This window comes from Galeopterus variegatus, unplaced genomic scaffold, assembly GCF_000696425.1.
Source record: "Galeopterus variegatus unplaced genomic scaffold, G_variegatus-3.0.2 Scaffold6181, whole genome shotgun sequence".
Classification (NCBI taxonomy): Eukaryota; Metazoa; Chordata; class Mammalia; order Dermoptera; family Cynocephalidae; genus Galeopterus; species Galeopterus variegatus.
This window is the reverse complement of record NW_007732292.1, coordinates 1,965-18,432: the sequence shown is the minus strand read 5'-3', so window position 1 is coordinate 18,432 and position 16,468 is coordinate 1,965. Positions and strand designations below refer to the sequence as shown.

General features: G+C 34.6%; 1 protein-coding gene across 1 annotated transcript in view; it reads right to left on the bottom strand.

Annotated features, from left to right (window-relative positions):
* Window positions 1-16,052, bottom strand: part of LOC103605925 (transcriptional protein SWT1-like) — a gene marked incomplete at its 5' end in the record, with an annotated part of 59,566 nt that extends 43,514 nt beyond the window's left edge. The window contains 2 exons of the mRNA XM_008590525.1: window positions 8,905-9,036; window positions 15,862-16,052. Of these exons, the coding sequence (XP_008588747.1) occupies window positions 8,905-9,036; window positions 15,862-16,052 (323 nt within the window). The remainder of the gene's footprint in view (window positions 1-8,904; window positions 9,037-15,861) is intronic.
* Between the last annotated feature and the right edge of the window lie 416 nt (window positions 16,053-16,468).

Genomic DNA, 16,468 nt, shown 5'->3' with positions numbered 1-16,468 from the left:
AAGGGTGGAGAAAGGAAAAGGCTTGGAAAACCTATTCGATGAAATAATAATGGAAAACTTCCCAGGTATAGGGATAGACACAGACCTTCAGATCTAGGAGGCTCAAAGATCCCCAAACAGATTCAACCCAAAAAGATCCCCTCCAAGACACATTATAGTCAAACTGGCAAAGGTCAAAGACAAAAAAAGAATCCTAAAAGAAGCAAGAGAAAAGTGTCAAGTCACCTTTAAGGGAACCCCTAAGCAGACTTCTCAACAGAAACTCTACAGGCCAGAAGGAAATGGGATGATATATTGAAAATACTAAAAGAAAAAAACTGCCAGCCAAGAATACTATACCCAGCAAGGCTATCCTTCAGAAATGAGGGGGGAAAGTATATTTTCCAGACAAACAAAAACTGTGGGAGTTCACTACCACTTGACCAGCCCTACAAAAAATCCTCAAAGAAGTCCTGCATCTGGAATCCAAAAAACAATAATCGCTACCATGAATACACAAGAACAAAACCCACTGGTAGAACAAAAATGCACATGAGGAAGATAAACTAAAGCTTACACCACAAAAAACTATAATGACAATGTAATAATGCCCCTGCTTTATTTCTGATTTTAGTAATTTCAGTCTTCTCTCTTTTTTTCTTGATCAATCTAGATAATGGTTTGCAAATTTTGTTGATCTTTTTAAAGAATCAACTCTTGGTTTTTTCCTTGTTGCTTCTCTCTATTTGTTAATTCCCTACTTCATATGTTTCTTCTGTATCTTTGTTATTTCCTACTTATATTAGTTTTTGGTTTAGTTTGTTCTTCTTTTTCTATTTTCTTAAGGTAGAAGTTTACATAATTGATTGTAGATTTTTCTTATTTATAATATAAGTGTTTACAAGTATAAATTTTCCTCTAAGCATTGCATGAGCTCTGCATCTTTTAAGTTTTGATATGTTGCACTTTGATTTTTATCTCAAAGTACTTTCTAATTTCCCTGTGATTTTTCTTTTTATCCATTGTTTATTTAGGAGAGTATTGTTCAATTTCCACACATTTGTGAATTTTCTAAATTTCCTTCTGTTATTGTGATCAGAGAACATATTTTCTATGATCTTAGTCTTTCAAAACATATTAAGACTTGTTTTATGGCCAAAAATAAAATTTTTATAAAAAGCATCTAACACAGTATTAGGTACAAACACATTGTCTTAAAATTTGAATTAATGAATTGACCATGAAAATAAATAAATAAAAATAAGTGAATGAGAGAAAAATGAAATCTTCAAATGAAAAACATGTAATTTTAAAAACATCACCCAAGAGACTTCAGTGTGTCTCAGTCATTACTGTGCTTCCCTTTCTCAGTCATTGATGGAGTCTGGATGTGTTGTCCCCTCCAAAACTAATGAGGAAATTTGATCTCCAATGTGGCAGTGTTGGAAACTGATTGAATCATGGGGGCAGATCCCTCATGAATGGACTAATGCTCTCCCTGGGGGAGGAATCGCTCTGTTAGTTCCCACGAGAGCTGACTGTTTAAAGGACCCTGGCACCTTCTCTCTCTCTCTTCCTTCATCTTGCCATGTGATCTGCTTGTACCCACTGGCTCCCTGCCACTTTCCACCATGAGTAGAGGCAGCCTGAGGCCCGTGCCAGATGCAGCTTTCCCAGAATTGTAAGCCAAATAAACCTCTGTTCTTTATAAATTACCCAGTCTCAGGTATTCTGTTATAGCAACACAAAATGGACTAAAACAGTCATTAATCCTTACAGAATTTTTTCCTAATGAAAATGGTAAATTCCTCCTTTGTGTGTTTGCACAGAATTTTTATGTATTTTCAAATATGAGACTGTAAGCAAATTTCCTGATTTATTTTCATTATGGATAGCAATCAATTTCTTCTAATTGTTTAAAATCACCATAAAACATAAAAAAAAAAGAGAGATTGAAATAACTACTGATTTAGTTAAAGGAAAAGAAGACCTAAGGCACTGTCAGCAACTGATATTGTAGTAGCAAATAAACAAATAGTCAACTTTCTAGGGAAAAAAAATTAAATTTCTAGAAGTTATCATATAAAATTTATTTCCATGACTGAAATATTCTATTTTTATTTAATAGTAGAACCTGCTTTAACCTTAATGAAAGCCTACCCAGAATTATCATATGTTTCTAAAACATGCAAAAGTAAGGCCATATTCATTGAAGCAGGGTGGAGGTCTGAAGTCCAGTGTACCTAGCCCTCTTTATGTTTTCCCCTATACCACCCTGAGAACCCAGAGACACTTCTGCAGAACCCAAACTGAAAATTTCCATATATCGAGTTTCAGTAAAGTAAGATTTCCCATATAACTGAGGTAGTTTAATCTTCATAATGCACAGTATGAATCTCAGTGAGAAATTAAACAACTTTCAATGTATAAAATGAAGGAGTGTAGAAATAAGCCTAGAGAAAGCTTAACAACAGTCACAGCCCACTTGTCCAGTTATAAACCCCACTATTAACCTCTAATATTTCAAACTGCTCTGCCTTCACCTTCCTACCATTGTATCTTCCCCTTTGTTTCATCCGCTCTGAACTTGTGCTTTTAGTCCATATGTTAAACCGACCACATCACATATAGTGAAGTATCCAGAGGATAGACTGGGAGTTTCACTTTAGGGAGTGGTGTGGCCTTATTTGTTGGCTTTCAATGTTTACTTAAAGAGATTACAGTTTATGTACGTCTATTTAGTTGGTTTACAGATTATATTGTTTATCCAATTAACCTTCATCAAATAAAAAGCATTTTACTTTCTCTAGGATACTGGCACTGTGGTAAATGGATGTAAGTCCCTTTGGAGAAAGCTGACTGATACACTCTTTAAATACTACCTTACACTCCAATACTGTATAAAAAGGTTTTTAATATCAAAAAGGTTTACATAAAATCTGTATAAATCACTATTTTTAACAATAAAAAATATAATCTTGATTATTTTACTTATTTGTCTTAGCTCAATAATTAAGTTTGGGAAAATATATAGCTCTGTGCTGTCAAAAATGATAAGTACATAAATTAAAAACATTAGTAAAATAGCTTAATGTTAGCAAAAAGAAAGATTAATTGGAAAATGTAAGCATATAGGGCTGGCCCATGGCTCACTTGGGAGAGTGTGGTGCTGATAACACCAAGTCAAGGGTTAAGATCCTCTTACTGGTCATCTTTTGGAAAAAAAAAAAAAAAGAAAGAAAGAAAATGTATGTAAGCTTATAACTTCAGTCACATTATTGTCAAGGGTAAGGATATGTTGATTCTGAAAGTTTTATTATGCCTTGTTAACAGGGATTGGCACATCAAAATGTTAGATAATTCTATGGGTTTCTCATATATAATAAATATTTATTAAGTGCCTTCTATGTGGAAAACACTGTCCTGAGCTGGACTCAACCTTTTCATATTACCAGAAAACACCCTTGACGACACTGATTGCATCACTTCCCACTATGGGCAGCTGGTTGGCCTTCAATATTAAAAGTTCTTTAGGGGCACAAGAAGATATTTCTCAAAATAGAGGAAACTAATCCTGAGTATAGGGTACACTCTAACTTGAAACCTTTTGTATAACTACTCTGTAAGAAGGAATTAGAACAGATCATCTTCCTTTATCCCAGGTACTTACTATACACTTGCTATTTAAGTTAAAATTATGATAGCCCTTAATCAGAACATTTAATTGACTTCCCCCAGTTTCATTCATTTTACTGGTGTTTAACTTCACTGATTTATTTAGTCATTTATTTATTCTATCTACTTCACTGACAAATGTAGTGTTTGGTGGTTTTAGCATTTCTTGAAATAAGGCTCATTAGGAGGGAATTTTAATTAAATATCTAATCAATAAATTATTAAGTAGAATTAACCAACTACAAAACAAAAGGCAAAGTTAAATAAAAGAATATTAGTTGTAAACAAAAATAACTCCACAAACAAATTAAGGTATTTGTTATCTTCAAGATGTAATTTTTGGGCTGGCCAGTTAGCTCAGTTGGCTAGAGCACAGCCTTGTAACACCAAGGTTAAGGGTTTGGTTCCCCGTACTGGCCAGCTGCAAAAAAAAAAAAAAAAAAAAAAAAAAAAAAAAAGAAATAAAAAAGATTCTTCATATTATATTTGCTTGCTTAATTCTAGTGTAAGTTTATGACAAGAGGCATTTAACTGTGTCATCCAAAACTGGATTTTACTGACTAAAACAAGGAACAACACCTAGAATGCTCTAGGAGTGGTGGGAATAACTATGACATTTCTCCACTGATATTTAGGATAAACATAAGGTCTTTATCTCCTGTTCTTTAATGACAAATGCTGGGAAGCCTACACAAGAGCTTCAGATATGTAAAATAAAATCTAGCATCCAGAACTTATACCAAGGACGCCATCAACTTCCCTGGTTCTGAGGCTTTCGGACTTGGACTACGCCATGATACCAGCATCCGGTTTGCAGATGACCTATCATGGGACTTCTCTTTACAATATCATGAGCTAATCCCCCTAATAATCCCCTCTCATATATTTATAACATATCCTATTGGTTCTGTCTCCCTAGAGAACCCTGACTAAACAGTCATTTCTAAACCTCAAAGGATGACATGTTTAAGGTCTTTATTTTCTACACATTAGCATGTCTCTAATAAAAGTTTTTATTTCAACAACTAGCTTAATCTGAAGAAGCAGCTTAAAGAGTGTTATCTTTATGTCAACTGAAGGATGACCTATTCTAAATAACCTTTCCGAAAACCTCAAAAGGTTAGCTATCAAAATATACAATAGTAAGTCAAAGAGGCAGTTAATAAAATGTTCTCTCAAATGCAAACTCAGTATCTTTGAAGCAGCTAAATCATTAGTGGATCTGAAAAGCTGCTGTGATTGCAGGATTACTTTTTTCAGGAATCATGTATAGATATACCAGTATATGGTCTGTTTGTGGGGCAAAAGATTAACAGAAAAATTAATTTTTTAGAGGTTTAATAAGAAAACAGAAAATATATGTAAATCACAAGAAAAAAATCTCAAACTTCATGACTACAACTGTTTTTTTAAAAATCTCTAAAAGTATTTCAAACCAAAGCCAGAGGAATGTAAGAGATTATTAAAGCTTTCAAGATTAAACAACTCAATAAAAATTAATCATCCTCCTTTCCTAAATCCAAACAGAGGTTTCATTTTCTAAAATCATATTTTACGAGCAGGCATGAATGCCAAGGCAGCATATGATCATGTTTAAATGCACCAAGTAGTGCTCACGTATTGCTACATTTCAATATAATCAAAACAAAATGACAGCTAGCAAAAAAATGTTATCTAAATTTAAGAGATATCCTTTCATATAAAAGCATCCCCTCAAAATGTGCCAAGTTATTGATAAGGAATAGTTCCTCTCTCTCCCTCTTCCCGTCCCTGCATATGATTCAAAATATAAAACTAAAAAGACATTCATTACTTCAAACACTTAATCTAAAGCTACTTGAGCCAGAAATCTAAGAGTTCATGAAATTGAGACAGAAATGTGTAGTTTTATATATTAAACCAAACACACTTGGGCATGATCTAGTTATATTTTTGGATTCAAAATGCTACAACTTTTTTTAGTTGTTTTTTTAAAAAAATAATTTCAACCTTACTTAATAAGGGTGAAACAGACATACTACAAAATCTAAGCAGGTTGCAATTTTCCATCCTCACCCTCGCGCCTTCTCTCCTCAGCTTCTAAACCAGGCAGCTTATCATCTACCTCATATTCACAAAAACATATCTAAAACAGTTTCATTGTTGCTTTGAGTATTAGCTTTCAACCTGAAGCTGCACACATTTATAGTATGCCTCAGAGTAGCATGACCTGTTCACTTTGTAGAGATGCCAGTTTAAATAGAAAACACATGTAGACATTTGAGAATGTTTTTGATCAACGCACAAGTAGCAGAACTTTCCTTATTTTTAGAATTTGCAATTCAACTCTAATTAATATTTTGCTCCAAATAAAGCTTTATTATCTTTACACACTAAGCGAAATGTTTTTATGGTCTCAAGAGTTACTTGACCAACCTAGACATAAGTTTACTAAAGTATAAATTGAGATTGGATTGTATAGACGTAGAAAAGAATATCTTAAAACATTTTTATCTACATAGAAAAAAAACCTGTTTACACTGCACCTGGTTCTCTAGTGTTTAGAAAAGAAAACCATTAACAAAAATGCTCAAATTAATCCTACATACACTTAGAAGGAAAGATGAGAGGAGATAAGCAATTTTCTAAACCATCAGCAAATAAGCTAATTAAATTTCCTCTCCTACCCAAAAAGAAAATATTCAGAAAGCATAGGAATATCGCCACCCTTTTTCAAACTCTGCAAAATTAGGTATTCTGCTCCCACTTGTATAACGGTATGAACAATTCCTTTCGCCACCCTTTTTCAAACTCTGCAAAATTAGGTATTCTGCTCCCACTTGTATAACGGTATGGACAATTCCTTCACCAATATTTTCAATTTTAACTAACCACAATCATGTTTACAGCTTTATTAAAATTAAAATACACATTTTAAACATTTCAAATTTAACATATCAGTTTTAAAGAGAAAACAAGACTAATACTTGTAATTATGTTTAAAAAGTATTTTCACATACATCTTCTCATATATTCTTCTGAAGAAGGTATCAGGTTATGTGTTCTTAAGAAGAAAGAATAACAAAATTGTATCAGCCTTAAAATCCAATTACTTCTTTTAAATATAGCTTACGTAAGCAGTATATGCTGTATCTTCTCAACCCTGGTTTCAGACACATCACTTGGGGAGTCTGTAGAAATGCCTATGCACAGGTCCCACTCTCAAAGACTCAGATTTAATAAGTTTTAGGTAGGGCTCAACCATTGCTATTTTTTAAAACTCCCAGGTGATTATAATCTGCCACGAGAGCTGAGAATCACCTAAGCCAGTGATGCTCAGCCTTTAGCGTGCACAGACTGATCTAGAAGACAGACTGCCAGACTCCATGCCCAGAATTTCTCATTCAGTAAGTCTGGAAGGGCCTGAGAATCTGCATTTTAATAAGTTCAAGGCGGTGATGCTGGTCTTGTGAATATACTCTGAGAACTACTGGATAAGCATATCAGCTAGTGGTTCTCAAATTTGCCTATCCACTAGAATCACCTAAAGAAATTTTTAAACTCTTGATACCCAGGCACACCCCAATCCAATTACATCTGAATCTCTGGGGTGGGAGACCCAGGCATCAATATGTTGTAAAGTTCTTAAAACTAAAAAGGTTTATAAAGCCATTAATATGATAACGGGTAAATGAGGGTACTTCAAAAAGTTCATGGAAAGATTTGTATTCTCTTTTAATTTTATTTTTCCATGAACTTTTTGAAGTACTCTTGTATAATGATTTCCCAAGAGAGTGGCTCAGTATACAATATTTCCAAAGATTTTTGGACCAGAAACACATCTGTCAAGGCACATAATTAACAGCTCTGAATGTATGAAATTCTAGCCTATAGGATAACAAGACATTCTCCTCCAACCTTGATCCAGCCTCATCTTTCGCCAAACCCTTCCTCCCTCCACTGCATATATCCCTGTTAAAATACTAATAGCTCTTGATTGCAATTATCTATTTTAATGTGACTGCATTACTTCTACAAGCTGTTCAAAGTTAGAGGCTACATCTTATTTATCTTTGGTTCTCCAGTGCCTGGTATGATGCTAAGCATAGATGGTGTGCAAAAAACACTTGTTGAGTGATTGAATACACATATATATCTTACTTTCTGTAGAAAAGGTATTGTCAAGCATGGCTTTTATGCATCCTAGAGTAAGCAACAGTTTTTACATACTTAAAATCAAAACTGAATATTTCTCCCTCATAGAGCCACTCTAATTCAATACTGTTTTAAATTATAGGGACTACTTGAAGCTAGAGGTAACATTTAGCTTGCCTTAGAATCTGCCATGCTTTTAATTCATTAATAACTTAGGGGTGGCAAAAGGCCTTGATAATTTTTTATTCTAAGAATCATTTAGGCCAACTGTGATCCAAAAATAGGTAAAAATGCCTTTTATATTTACAGTGAGATAAAATTTCCAGAAACCATTAAAGACAAAAGAAAAAAAAAATGCCTACTGTCTTGAAAATCCAAGTTAATCAAACTTGGACACAGCAAAATCAATTCAATTTTGTTTTTGTTTTTACAAAAAACAGCATTTTTCTGCTAGCAAGTTGCATATCTAATTCAGGTCACGCAATTTTGGTATATACCAATAAAATAGCAAAGTTTCGAATTACCCTCCTTTAGTACCACTAAAGAAAGCATGTGATTTCATGCTATGAAGTTGCTATAGTCCATTCTATAGCTATCTGGCACTATATTTCCTATATAATACATCACAAATGTTTAAAATAATCACATACGTATAAGTCTCAAAGCCCCATAAGACTATGTTGCTTCTCAAACTTATTTCAGTTTGTAGTACTGTGACATGGATGAAATCAGTCATGTCAAAAAATATTAACATATATTTATTTTTAAAAGGCAGTGATAATTACCTTAACATATATTTATTCCACAAGTAATTACCAAGTGCCCATTATGTGCCAGGTACTGTTCTAGGAGCCATAGTCATACAATAAAAAAATAATAATTCTTCATGAATCTTACAACCTGCCGTATATTTTTTTCTACAAAGAGAAAAAGTGAAAACATTTTTGTGGTCCAAACTAGATATAGAGATTCTTTGCAGGGAAGAAAGAGTTGAATCTAAAAGTCATTAGTTTATAAAACTTGCTGGAAGACTTCCCAGAAACTCTGAAAAAGCTGATAAGTCTAGAAGAAAGAGAAAAGTAATAAAGAGAACTCTTAAATTAATGTAGTGTTTACCTCTGAATTCCTTCAAGGATATCCCTCACGGCTGCCATTAATTTTTGAAGATATATAAATGCTTCTTCAAATGATGCTATTTTTGAAGTTGTCAGAGCTGAATTTGAGCCCAGTCTTTGAAACACATCCATGCTAAAATAGAAAAGATATTCATAGGTACACATGCATATTCATTGTAATTCAAGTACTTCCATTGCCAATGTCAAAAATACAGTAATATTTATAATTCATCTCTTGTAATGCTGATCTATTTAAATTAGAAATAAAAGATAGTGACCATGAAAGTCACTAACATTTATGCAAAGTATCTAGGTCAGACACTATACAAGTCTAACCTAAGTCATGTTGTAAAAGCTGTGTAAATAATGTTTCATTCTAAGAGACCACAGAGATGGAGGAGAAGTAATACTATTATTAACGTACATTCAAGTTAGTACTTACGAACATAAAGTGAAGAAAAAAATTAGATATTAGATTAAGTATCAGTTGAAACTAGAAGTTTACTCTAGAAATTCCACTTCTAGAAATCTAACATAAATTAATAATTATTTACAATTGGGCAAGAATTAGTAATACCCTAAATGTCCAATAATATAGAAAGTGTAAGTAAATAGTGAATTAGCTAGTTGAAGAAAGACCAATCTATTAAACTGATATTTATGCCATCTATGAAATAGAAATATAAAGGTGCAGAAAATTCACTTATAGAACATAATAGCAACCATATAAAAATCAAAATATGCTGTACTGGGTTTGAATAGTGTCCCTCCAAAATACGTGTTTACCCAGAACCTCAGAATATGACCTTATTTGGGCGAGGGTCTTTGAAGATGTATTTAGTTAAGTTAAAATGGATTAGAGTGGGCTCTATCCTATATGAAGACAAAGGAATAGGAGTGACACGTCTGCAAGGCATGAATTGCTGGCAACCACTACAAGACAGGAGAAAGGCATGGAACAGATTTTCCTTCAAAACTTCCAGAAGAAAACAACCCTATATACACTTGGATTTCAGATTTTTGGCCTCTAGAACTGTCAGCAAATAAATTTCTGCTGTTTTAAGCTACCCAGTTTGTAGTAATTTGTTGTGGTAGCCCTAGGACACTAATACATATTACTAAAAGCAAAGCTGGATGTACATAATAACAATAACAGCGCTAATTATGATAGTCTTTAGGTAGTAGCACTCAAGGGCATTTTCTCCCCTACTTTATAGTACTTTTCATGTACTCTTTTTATAAGTGTGGTAAAATACGCAAACAGAAAATTCACCACTTTGACCATTTTAAAGTGTACAATTCAGTGGTATTGAGTATATTCACAATGTTGTGCAACCATAACCACTATCTAATTACAGAACACATTCATCATCCCAAAAGGAAACTAAAAACCCATGAAGTAGTTACTCCCCATTCTTCTCTTCCTCCACCAAACCCCTGCAACCACTAATCTGCTTTCTGTCTCTGTGGATTTGCCTATTCCAGATATTTTGTGTGTGTGTGCACTTATTGTTTTAAATAAATGCAAACTTATTTTATTTTTTTAAAGTATCTTTTAAAAAATTGTATACATTTAAAGCCTAGTCATCATAGAAAATTTGAAAAATACAGGAATGTAAAAAGAGAATATGTAATGCCCATAGTCTACCAACCAGAGATAGACATTATTAATATTTATCAAGGTCTACACTCGGTTGTGAGGTATAAAAGTAAAAAAGAAAAAAAAAAGAATAATATCCACGGATTCTTTCTTCATCTTTTTCTGAGAATACAGGAAAATCATATCTGTGTGTGTATGAGAGAGAGAGAGAGAGATTAAAAGAAAAAACAGGAAACAACACCTTCCAGGAAAGTCATCAGTAAATCAAAACTCTACATACTGGATACTATTATTCCAAAAACTTCCATTACAATTTTTACATAGAATTATACAGTTTAGGGCCGGCCCGGTGGCGCACTACTACAGTGCGCCGCTTGGGAGTGCGGCGGCGCTCCCGCCGAGGGTTCGGATCCCACATACAGACCGGTTCCCGCTCACTGGCTGAGCGAAGTGCGGGAGCAACACCAAGGGTTGCGATCCCGTTGCCGGTCCCGGTCCGGTGCGGGCGCGACACTGAGGGTTGCGATCCGTTGCCGGACACGAAAAAAGACAAAAAGGGAAAAAAAAAAAAAAGAATTATACAGTTTAGGTAAAAGGATTAGGGCACTAAAAGCTCCTCCTCCAGGATTTATCCTAAATGGTAGAATGTAGGAGAAATGATAAAGAGATGAGGATGACAATAGCTACACCAGACACAGGACTAGCAGGAACAATAATCTATTCCTGCAGGTACTACTACTTTTGCTCCTGACTCTTGAGATACATCATCAAATCCTGTTGGTTCTACCTTTAAAATATACCCAGCATTTGACCAATTTTTATCTTCTCTACTACAACTACCCTGGTCTAAGTCATCATCTTCCATATGGATTTTATCATAGCAGACACCTAACTGGCCTTCCTGATTCACCCTTGTCATTTCACAGTCTATTCTCAACATGGCAGAGCAATCATTTTTTCTGATCTTATCATTACTTTGCTTAAAACTGTGCAGTAGCTTTTACTAACAGTAAAAGCCCTAAATTCTTACAATGGCCTACAGGGCCCTAAACAATCAGCACACTCTCTCTTCCCGCCTCATCTCCTTCTACTCTGCCCCCTGTTCACCTTGCTCCAGCTACACGACCGGTAAGGGGATCACAACCCTTGGCTTGGTGTCGCCCGCACCGCGCTCAGCCAGTGAGCGCACTGGCCATTCCCATATAGGATCCGAACCCGCAGTGGGAGCTTCACTGCGCTCCCAGCGCTGCACTCTCCCAAGTGCGCCATGGGGCCAGCCCTGAGTATACTGATTTTTTTAAAAAAGGATCAAAAGAGCAATCTGTTGTAAAATAATTGTATTTATTTTTTATTAAATTACTCACAAAACTAAATCTTTTAAAAATAAGACTATTTTTTATTTTCAATTTTTACTCCCAAATCACCATAATTGCCTTGTTTTTCAGCAAAAATTCATAAAAGATGACATCAATGAAATTACTTAATAAAGCCTAATACTGAACTTAATTGAGAAAACTCACAGAATTCTAAAAGCAATGGTTGGAAATTTTCAAATTTCTCATAAGGACCTTTTTAGAACTAAGTTTGAATAACCATATATCAGTCCTGGAGAAACTGGAAAGTCTCCCCTTCCTCTCCCCGCCCCATCTCAAACTCCTCCAAAACAGCAGTCTTAATGTTACAAGTTCACATACTTTCTGCTATGTTGATAAACAATAAACTAGTAGAAGCTATCTCAGATATTAATACCAGGCCCTGAGTATGTTGTAAGACCTAAGATATGATAACAAAATAAAAGTGAGCAACAAAACAAAAACAAACAGGGCCGAGCCAGTGGCGCACTCGGGAGAGTGTGGCGCTGGGAGCACAGCAGCGCTCCCGCCGTGGGTTCGGATCCTATACAGGGATGACCGGTGCACTCACAGCGCTCACTGGCTGAGCGTGGTGCGACCGGTCTCAAAAAAAAAAAAGGAAAAAAAAAAACAAGAAGCTATCACATGTTGAAAAGTAAAGGATACCTCTGTAGGAGGTAAAACATTTGACAAGTCTGAAAAGATATAAGGAAAATGTAGTAAATCTGTAGAAATAGATTGGTCAATAAATATATTTTTTACCTTACTAAAAGAAAATTTTGGTGCATATAATGGCATGTATTATATTATGTAACATTAAAATACTTAGCTTAAAGTGAAATTTTTAAAAAGTTACCACTACTTAATTTCTCAATAAGAATTTGGGTCAACTGATTAGTGCCAAAGCAATAAGAGAACATTTAATAAACCACTTACATTCTGAGCCAGCTATTGGTAAATCCTTAGATAAAACTTTGGTAAACTTTATTTTTTGTTTGTTTTTGGGGGGCTGGCTGTTACTGGGATTGAGCCCTAGACCTTGGTATTATCAGCACCACGCTCTAACCAACTGAGCTAACCAGCCAGTCCCTAACTTTGGTAAACTTTAAATGCCATATGCCATATTAATACTAACCTAGTATCTGGGAGAGGTAAGTTAAACATTCTTTAGGAAAGAAGACACAATGGAGTTGAAATCAAATTGAAGGCATATATGTTATATCTAAAAATTGTCCATAGGGCCAGCCCGTGGCTCACTCGGGAGAGTGCGGTGCTGATAACACCAGGGCCATGCATTCAGATCCCTATATAGGGATGGCTGGTTAGCTCACCAGCTGAGCGTGGTGCTGACAACACCAAGCCAAGTGTTAAGATCCCCTTACCAGTCATCTTTTAGAAAAATAAAAAATAAATAAAAATAAATAAATAAAAATTGTCCACAATCCAAAAGTCATGAAATTTCAGAATATGTAGGGACCTTAAAGATCACCTAATCCTATTCTCTGATTTTAGATGAACAAACTGAGTTTCAGAGAGACTAGATGATCTGCCCAAAGTTACTCTCTTTATGTCCCACAGGAACCATGTTTGCATTTTTCTTAGTAAACAAAATATTTTTGTTCAAATAATGTTTACACAAAATAGAACAATATGCAAAAATAGATCAAAACAATATAATCAATATTAATTTTTGTTACATTCACTTTATTATAAAGTCAGGCATTAAGAATAATGAGGTGATTTTGAATATAAACATTTCAAATCAGAGTTATAGAATTCCAATCTATTTTCAGACTCATGAAATTCTAGATTATTAAATAAATTATTAAATTGGTTATTAAGTAGTCAATTTACAGAAAATTATCAACCAATTAACTGTCAAAAATAATTTCTTTTTTTTACTGATTTCACCTTCATAGTATTAATAAAATTCTGAGTCACAAAGAAAAGTAATAACAAAAGATAAGAAGGCAGTTTGTTTAATTATAGTTCCCGCTGCAAACTCAAAATACACGTTTTAAAAAAAATGTCTCAGAAGCGTGAATGAAAAATATCAGGAAAAAAATTTTTTAAACTGGAATTGTTAATAGTGTCTAACACTTACCCAAATTCCTTATAAATAGAAAAGACACCAAAAACCTGACCTGATGTGCTACTAAACCATGGTACAAGTAGATGGCATTTACAGTTGTGTGTAAGTGCTGTCATAATTTTATGAGTAATTGTGAATGGGTCCTACTAGACCTCCAAATGAGCATCTTCGCATGAAAGGCCCTCATGATTATGCTGACAAAGTTCTGCAGTGACTTTGGTATATAACCAGGCTTGAGAAGCAATGAAGTAAGCTTAAATAAATATTATTGATAAGGCAATACAAGCATCTTTCACTTACTGAAATACTATTGTGTAAAGTCTATTATCCAGAAAGTACACAGAACTCTCTAGTATCCAACACAAATGCATGTATATTATACATCAACTCCAAGGTATATAAAGTTCTCAAATGTTTTCTAAAGGAAACAAAAATTGAAATGTCTTAGATATGACTTTAATCTATTTGGTTTTAATCTATTTTATTTTGAATGCAGTAATCCCTACCTGGTATATATGGTAACTTTCTGCTAACCAGAATATCTGACTGGCCAAAACCTTAAAAATATGTTAAGACTGGAAGAAACAAATGAACAATACCTATGCTTTATATGAAAATACAAATTTGTAAATATTGTCTTCTTTAGCTCATATGCCAAGTATAGTTATTTCGTAGAATGATAGGCTATAAATTTGTTGGAAAAAAACTTTAATTATGGCTGAGGACTAAAAATGAGCCCCAAATTTACAATACTGTAATAGCCAATTGAGAACAAATGTTTATTATTTTATTTTATTTTATTCTTTTTAAAAGATGACCGGTAAGGGGATCTTAAGCCTTGGCTTGGTGTTGTCAGCACCATGCTCACCCAGTGAGCTAAGGGGCCATCCCTATATAGGGATCCGAACCCATGGCCTTGGTATTAGCAGCACCGCACTCTCCCAAGTCAGCCACGGGCCGGCCTGAGAACAAATGTTTAAATAGAGTGCTAGTATTACTCGGATCCGAACCCATGGCCTTGGTATTAGCAGCACCGCACTCTCCCAAGTCAGCCACGGGCCGACCTGAGAACAAATGTTTAAATAGAGTGCTAGTATTACTCAGGTTGTTCTTGTGAACATCTAGAACAAATAGATTATCTTAATACAGAACAACAATCACACTGGACCCTTAAACCACTGGACCCTTAAGCCAAAATCATACTACAAAGCATTGGCTTAGCAAATTAATTACATAAAGATTATCGGCTTGGGGAAAAGTATAGGAGGGAGTGTCCAACTACTTTACAATCAGTGGTTTTAAATTATTTTTTAAGCTACTCTAGCAGCAGCCTATTTGAAGAACTACTTATAGTCTCTATGTCCTTATTTTACCAAGACCAAAGTATTTTATGAAGTATTTTTTCCTTTGAAACAAAAGTATTTGTTTCATTTAAAAAACAAAAAAATCTTACATGAACTTTTCCTAATCCAGCCTGATCTTTTTAAAATTATTTTCAATTTTATTAAGGCCTTGTATCCTGCTGATTTGTTTAGTCAATCTAGGTGACTTTTCTTTTGTATTTGACATATATAGGCAATGCCTCTTATTAAGGTGTCACATCTGAATCACCTGGAGAGTTTTCTTCTATGCATTCTCTCAGCTTCATTCAGTCCTACTGAATCAGAATTTCTAGAGATAGAGTTTAGGAATACATATTTTTAAAACTCTACAGGTAATTCTGATGTGCACCCCTATTTAAGCATCACTGTTTCTAACGTACCAATTTGACAAAAGGCCCTCAGTAAAACAATCCAATACATTAAACTCACAACCCAAACATAACACTGTTTAGTGAATAATAGTAATAATGGAAAACCCTTTAAAAAAAAAACTTGTAACTCTAGAATTAAAAAATTCTTTAAAATTTAGTACCTGTCCTGATATATTGTAATCCAAATACTCTCTAGGATAGACCAGATTTCTTGATGCCTGTTGGGTTGGGAAAGATAACCCGAGGAAACAGTGATTTCTTGGTTATGAGACTTCATCACAGTAGTATCTTCCTGCTTTTTACTCACTATGTTTTCCGAAGAATTTGGCTTAAGTTTTGTCTTCACCTGGGGAAATAAGAATTACATAAAATGCTGCTAGTCCTTCACTAGTAAATGAGAAAAACAGAATGCCAACTGTGCTCACACATGTTCTAGCTATCTGAGAAGTACTGGCCATTCTTTTTCTTTTTCTTTTCTTTTTTTTTTTTTTTTTCTTTTTTTCTTTTTTTACTGACCAGTAACGGGATCGCAACCCTTGGTGTTGCGCCCACACCGCGCTCAGCCAGTGAGCGGGAACCGGTCTCCACATGGGATCTGAACCCTCAGCGGGAGCGCCACCACGCTCCCAAGCAGCGCACTCTCCAGTGCGCCACTGGGCCGGCCCCATTCTTTTTCTTTTATTATGTACAGAATATTCCCAGAAAAACATCAGAACTAGAAATGATATTTTCCTTTTCCATTTAAACCAAACAATATTCCCAATTTAT